Here is a 7405-nt window from a genome sequence, read left to right on the forward strand (position 1 = left end):
GAATCCTTGTGGCAACCGACAAAATGTTAATTGTTTCCCTTGAAATGTGAAAGCAAATTTGTATTGACAGTCAGGGTGTAAGGGAATGGAGAAATATCCATTTGAGATGTCTATTGATGAATATACTGTGGAGGAGGGTTTGAGTGCTGTCATCATGTCAGGCATTTTGGCAACCACATTAGTGACAGGAGGGGTACACTTGTTTAAAGCTCTGTAGTCCAATGTCGGACGCCAACCATTTGGTTTCTTAACTGGCCATAGCGGCGCATTATTGGTGGATTGGCATTCCCTGATGACATTTTGAATCAGCAAATCATCCAGTATTCTCTTAATGTAGGGGACTGACTCTGGTGGTATTTTATACTGCCTTTGGGGTGGGGGATCAAGACCCTCTACCATTACTACCATGTTGGACACTTTGCCACATTGGGTTTTTGAATTTGCCCACACACTGTTATGTTGCCACAAGATGTCAGCCAATATTTCATCATCTGTTCTCAATATCATGGCTGGATCTAAAGATTGAGCACCTTTGATGGAATCAATACCATAATTGTCAGTAACCATTTTTAAACAGCCTTTATACCGTGATCCTCTCCACAACATCCAGTTGCATAAATCAAGAATAAGTCCATATTCCTTCATAACATCTGACCCAATAATGGTACCTTCATGTGTTGGTGAAAGATATAAGCCATGCTCAACACATAGATCTCCCAGGTTTATTGTCACTGGTAAAGATTGTTCTGAAGATACTAACTGTCCTCCAAACCCTCTCAGAAAAATGTGTTTACCACCAGGGTCTTTAATCAAATCCAGATTAGTCAAACTGACAGCAGCCCCTGTATCCAGTAAAATGTTTGTACGATGGCCCCCTACCGTACCCTGAATACGGGGTCTCCCGCCCTTGTCCCTGCTAAGCTGACTCACTAGGGACAACACTGGGGCCTGACATCCCTATTGTTTTACATAAGGATTTGTTGGAGGTGGGGTCTTTAATTCCTCTGGCTTTTCTGCCATTGCCTTCCCAATCTTCCTCAGTTCATCCAGAAGTGGGCCATATAATGTAACTTCAGGAAGACTATGCTCTCCATCCCTTGCATTATTTGGTTCTTGTCTTTGCTTCCTATTATTAAAAGGTCTATTATTGATAACTCTTCTACTACTTCTACATTCTTTCATAGTGTGACCTGTGTAACCACATTTATAACATTTTCCAACAAACCTTACTTTGCCTTCATTTTTGACTACCTCTGATATCCTCTTTTGGGGCTTGTTGTCATGACTTGTATCCTGAATCCAATCCTTTAATATATTTACAAAGGCTTGATAGGAATTTGCATTCCTCAAGGCAACCTTTGTTGGATAATCAACAAAAGTGCATTTGTTAGCCATTGAATATAGAAAACTGCTATCATCAGGAGACAGGTCAGGGCAGTTATAGGTAGAACGATATAATGTCAAATATTCACTGCAAAAAATAATTTGATCATCTCCTCTATTTAATTTTGCATTTTCTAAGGCATTAGTACCTCTCATATCTCGTCCCCCCATAACTCTCTTTAATTCCTGTACTCTGTCACTAGCATTTCCCCAATTACATTCAAGATCTGCAGATAATCCTCTGTGAGCTCCTACAGGGGGCTGCAGTTTTTCACAAAGTTGAGATGGGAGCCATACCCGAAGTAAGGCACATGCAGCTCTATTACCCAGACTGTATTGAGTCACTACTGCCTCTAACTTATTGGAAAGACTAATGGCTGAGGCACTTGTATTAAATTTTCCTAATATCTGGCATAGATTTGTCTTATCCTGTATGGATAGTGTTGTGGATTGGACTAAATTGTTGCTGTTACTAAGCAAATTGTCTCTCCTTTGTCTGCTTCCTCCTGACTCAGGAGTAAAGAGAGAGGAACTATGATCTGGGTTATCCTCAGGGTTATCAGCCGTGCACACAGGCTGCTCCTCCCCTCTTTTCCAATCTCTTTCCTTCTGATCAGCAGACTTGCACATTTGATTACAATAACAATGGTTATTCCCTCTAGTACATTCTTGTGATTTCAAGGACATAATACAATGTTCTTTTAGCTCCAATTTTACATTAGCATCATGCAACTGGTTCCTAAGTATTGTCATATCGTCATTATACTCTGCTTCCTTTCCTTCTAGCAAAGCAATACGCTGTTCCCTAAGTTTACATCTCTCCTTATACTCCTCCAGCTTATCTTCTAATTCACAATTTTGGTAATTCATATTGTCTACCTCATCCCTTAGATCTTCACACTCACAATTATGATCTTCAGCACTAGCAATAGCCAGACTGACTTCCTGTTCAATTTTGTCCACTTCACCTCTTAATTGAGCTTTCTCTAAATACCAGTGCAATTCCTTTTGCTCTGCAATTCCTTTCATCTTCAACAACATACACAAAACATTTGCTAACTTCTCTTTCTTTGCTTTCTTTTTCAACAATTTACTTTTGTTATCATTCTGCCCTTCACATTGTTTCATAAGGTCATTAAACTGATGTGTCAATGCATCATCTGCACAAGTACTGAACTGAGCAGAGGCATATTTTTCAATAAATTTACTGACTATTTCCATGTTAATTACGTCCAACTATTTTCACAGAAGACAACAAAAATAAACAAATCTGCTTTCCAAACAAAAATTACAAATTAACTAAACACAATACAGAAACCAGTGAATATCACTTCACTAAAACAGGGACTCAAGATTGAATATAATCTTTTCCCTTAGGCAATTACTGCCACAGTCTTGTGACTTTACCTATATCTGACCGACAGTGTCTCATGCCCTTCATCAACTACAGATCCAAGATCCAGGCCAAGAGTGATCTCCTATTGAAGCATAGGGCTACTTCCCCTTAACATGAGATTTAGACTTTTAACCTCTACCTCACTTTCTTCTCAGAGATGTCTGGTTTTACCCTTTAGATCTTATGAGAACTTCAATGAACAGGGTGCTACCCTAACTTTACCGGCAACAATTCAACAAACAAATAAACAATCCACTAAACAAATAGACAAACAGGCCTGAACCTAGCAGAAAGATATTGATCAACATAAAATATAATGAATGTATAAAATCTAATTAAAGGAATGTATGCTTACCAGATGAAGAATATCACAGAACTTCCAGTTAATATCTTAGGCGTTTCAGTTTCCACGAACCCGCGTGTCACTTGTCCACCGATAAGATATTCTCCTTCAGTCTGTCTCCTTGAAGAAGAGGTTTTCTTGCCTGGTCTAGGAACCGGATTTTCTCAGGCACTTGGTTGAAACAGTTGGGAACTTCTAGGTTCTGCGTAGAATGTTGTTTTTCCACGATCCACTGGGGTGCCAAATGTAGGTGGTGATTTCCCTTTCTATTTCCTGTCCTGAACCTTTCCTATATAATCAATAACTCAAGTTTGGGAAAATAATACAAATGTTTAATAACAAGAAAAACAAGATAATAATAAGGCAATTCAATTAACAATTTACAATCGAACCTTTCTTCAATGTCCTCTAATTAGATAAAATACAAATACAATCATAAGTATACTTAGCAATGATCCTTCATGGCAGAGAGAGAGAGAGATAGTCTTGACTCTACTTCATTTATACTAAAAATTTCACATCCACACCCACATACAACCCACGACTCCGCCCTTCTTCTCCGGTATCTTCTGTGGCAAATATCCAATCATCTTCAGGGTAGTATGAGCATTGTCATTGGCTGCATTGGTCAACACCTTCCTGCAGATGGCACTCTTGTACTTCTGGAAGAAAGTCCTTGTGTAGGTTCAACTCCATTTGGGCTGGCTCCAAGATGTTCATCAAAAGCATTGTGCACCAATATACATATCCATAGGCTGGAGACAGGATGTCTATCTCAGGAGCAATGGTATACAATCCAAATCCACAGGGGCAGTGCACATATGTAGATTACACTAGGTGACAAACAGGATCTGTATTCACGTTCACCACAGAAGGTGTGTGTACCTGTATCACCCAGGAGGCTGGAGGGCCTAAACTCATTCCATATGTAGATGCGACCTTTACTTCATCACTAAAACAAAGGACATCACACAAAGAACACCGGCCTTCTCGCCTAGCAGATTCACAACCTTGTACCTAGTATCACTTGATAGAGTCCTGGAAATATCCAGCACTCAAATTTAATGCAGAGTTCAGTCATTCCTATGATATATATATATATTGTACCTGTTGGCCTCCAACAGCTAGCCATCAAATTGGCGCTGGAGGAGTGGCGTTACCTGCTTGAAGGGGCTCTATACCCAGTGATCATCTATACGGATCACAAAAATCTTGCATATCTCCAGAATGCCCAAAGACTCAATCCGCGTCAGGCCCGGTGGTCTTTGTTCTTTGCTCGCTTCGACTTTATTCTGCATTTCCGCCCGGAGGACAAGAATGTTAAAGCTGATGCCTTGTCCTGATCCTTCCTTTCCTCCGATCTAGAGGAGGAGCCAACGCACATCATCGACCCCTCCAAAGTAATGAGTATGGCCCCCTTAGATCTGACTCGTCTCCCACTCGGTAAGACGTTTGTAGCAGTTCCTGATCGGGAGAAGATTCTTCACTGGGGTCATTCATCTAAACTAGCCGGCCATGCCGGTCAGAAGAAGACTTTCCTGCTCATTACCCTGCATTACTGGTGGCCCACCCTGCGCAAGGATGTAGTTGACTTTGTCTCGGCCTCTTTGTCTTGTGCCCGCAACAAAGTTTCCAGACATCTTCCAGCCGGTCACCTCCTGCCTCTTCCCGTACCTGCTGCCCTTGGCAACACATTGCTATGGACTTTATTACAGATCTCCCTGTTTCTGCCGGCTGTACAGTCATTTGGGTGGTCGCCGACCTCTTTTCTAAAATGGCCCACTTCATTCCTCTGCCTGGTCTCCCGTCTGAATCAGAGCTGGCTAAGGACTTCTTCCTTCACATTTTCCGTCTCCATGGCCTACCCCTCCACATTGTGTCGGATCGAGGGGTTCAGTTCACCTCACGCTTCTGGAGAGCTACGTGTAAGCTGCTGGATGTCACCCTGGATTTCTCCTCCGCTTACCATCCACAGTCCAATGGCCAAGTGGAGCGTATCAACCAGATCCTTACCAGCTACCTCCGGCACTTTGTTAATGCTCACCATACCGATTGGGTGGACCTCCTACCATGGGCCGAATTCTCCTACAACAACTATGAGAGCGAATCGACTTCCAAGTCCCCGTTCTTTGTAGTCTATGGTCAACATCCCCGGATTCCGTTTCCCGTCTCCGCTTCTGTGGACAACCCTGCCACGGAATCTCTGGTCAGCGAATTTTCCACCATTTGGGAGAATACTAGGTCCGCACTTCTTCAGTCCTCCGAGCGGATGAAGAGATATGCTGACAAGAGACGTCTGGATCCGCCTCAATTCTGTCCGGGCGACAAGGTTTGGCTCTCCTCCAAACATGTTCGGCTCAAAATACCCTCCTACAAGTTAGGTCCTCGGTTCATCGGCCCATTTGAAGTCCTCAAACAAATCAACCCAGTGGCCTACAAGTTAAAACTCCCGGCCACCTTACGGATTCCCAACTCCTTCCATGTATCTCTCCTCAAACCTGTTGTGTTTAATTCTTTTTCCAACAACCCAGGTACTCCCCCTGCTCCAGTTTCCGCTGAGGACTTTTTTGAGGTAGGGAACATTCTGGCCACCAAGAGGGTAAGAGGAAAAACCTTTTTTCTGGTGGATTGGAAGGGGTTTGGCCCAGATAGAGAACTTGGGAACCCAGGGAGAACATTCATGCCCTGCTTCTTCTTGAAAAAATTTATTTCTGGCCTAAAAAAGAGGGGACGTAAGGGGGGGTACTGTAGCATCGGCGTCTCTGCCCTCTGCCAGGCAGAGACGCCATCCCTCTCACTGCCGCGCTCCCTGCCCCGCGTCCTCCAGCACTCCTCTTCCTGCTTCGGCTGCCGGCGCTCCCTTCCTCTTAAAGGGGCCGCGCGCGCCGCCCTAAGGAGTCCCCGGCCAATTGCCGGAGGTCCTCCCATATTTAAGGCACCTCCTCCAAAATGGAGGTGCTCGAGCAATAGTTGATGCACAGTGTTCTAACCTCTGCTTCAGCCCTCAGGTCCCGCTGCTAGCCTGACTTCTAGTCCAGTCCGCCAGCCTGACTACTCTCCAGCCCGACAGTCTGACTTCCATTCAGTCCGCCAGTCTGTCTATGGGCCTCACCCGCCTGCTTACCTGGAAGCACCTGCCTGTTACCTGTCAGCCTACCTGGAGGCTCCTGCCTGTCACTTGCCGTGACCTCCGGTCTGCCTACCCGGAGGCTCCTGCCTGTCACTTGCCGTGACCACCTGTCTGCCTACCCGGAGGCTCCTGCCTGTCACTTGCCGTGACCATCTGACAGCCTACCTAGAGGCTCCCGCCTGTCACCTGCTGTCTCTGCCAGTTCATCTACCCGGACCTCTCTTCAGCCTGCCTGCTGTGCCCACCTGCAGTTTCGGTCAGTCTCAGCCATCTGACCCGTGGGAGTCACCTGCTCTCTTACAAGGTCGTCCCCAGAGTAGCATCTGGTCCCTCTGCTCGGTCCCTCCCTGGTCACGGAGTCGTTAGCCACTGTATGACCAGGGTCGGTCCAGGTTGATACTTAGTTACGCCCCTCTGGGTCCCTCCTTGCACCGCAGCACAGAGGTTCCACCACCCGGATCCTTAACATGTTAAATAAGCAGTCTGCAAAAATGTTCTTTAACTGGAAAAACCGCATGTTTGTGCATGGCGATAAGACTTCTAAACTTATGATGTCGTTAATCAAATCAAGACAAGCTAAAACCTATATTCACTCTTTAAAAACCTCTAGTGGCCAAAGTACAACAGACTACAATAAGATTTCCTCAGAATTCTTAAAATATTACTCAAACCTGTACAATCTTCACCCAGACGAACCTCTCCTAAACATAGAGAGAAAACGCTCAGATGTACAATCCTTTTTAACTAGACTTAATTTGCCTAAACTATCTCCGGAACAACAGGCTTTTCTATCCAAACCATTAGACATTAAAGAGGTCCGCTCCGTTCTGTCAAACAGCCCCAAGGGAAAAGCTCCTGGCCCAGATGGCCTACCTATCTTATACTACAAAACCTTCTCCAAAATCTTAGAACCTCATTTCACAAAAATGTGCAACAAGGTACTCCAAGGTGAACCTTTCCCTCCCCAAACTCTGGAAGCCCATATTTCCCTTATTTATAAGGAAGGCAAGGATCCAGAAATCTGTAGCAATTACAGACCGATTTTTCTACTAAACGTAGATCTTAAAACATATGCAAGTGACGCGCCCCCTGGGCCATGGGGTACTCAGCAGCTGGGCCTCTGGTTGCTGGGGGATATCACGGTGGCTGGCCC

General features: G+C 44.6%; 1 protein-coding gene across 1 annotated transcript; it reads right to left on the reverse strand.

Moving 5' to 3' along the window:
* Positions 1-467: 467 nt before the first annotated feature.
* On the reverse strand, positions 468-2989 carry LOC141160957 (posterior protein-like). Its single transcript, XM_073645749.1, has one exon. The coding sequence runs from the start codon at positions 2602-2604 to the stop codon at positions 958-960; it is 1647 nt and encodes a 548-aa protein (XP_073501850.1). The 5' UTR covers positions 2605-2989; the 3' UTR covers positions 468-957.
* Positions 2990-7405: the final 4416 nt, after the last annotated feature.

This window comes from Phyllobates terribilis, unplaced genomic scaffold, assembly GCF_046119375.1.
Source record: "Phyllobates terribilis strain yellow unplaced genomic scaffold, ASM4611937v1 Scaffold_9__5_contigs__length_417890890, whole genome shotgun sequence".
Taxonomy (NCBI): domain Eukaryota; kingdom Metazoa; phylum Chordata; class Amphibia; order Anura; family Dendrobatidae; genus Phyllobates; species Phyllobates terribilis.

What these genes read in the sequence shown, in the direction of transcription:
- LOC141160957 (XM_073645749.1), bottom strand. Translation starts at nt 2,604, where the DNA reads ATGGAAATAGTCAGTAAATTTATTGAAAAATATGCCTCTGCTCAGTTC.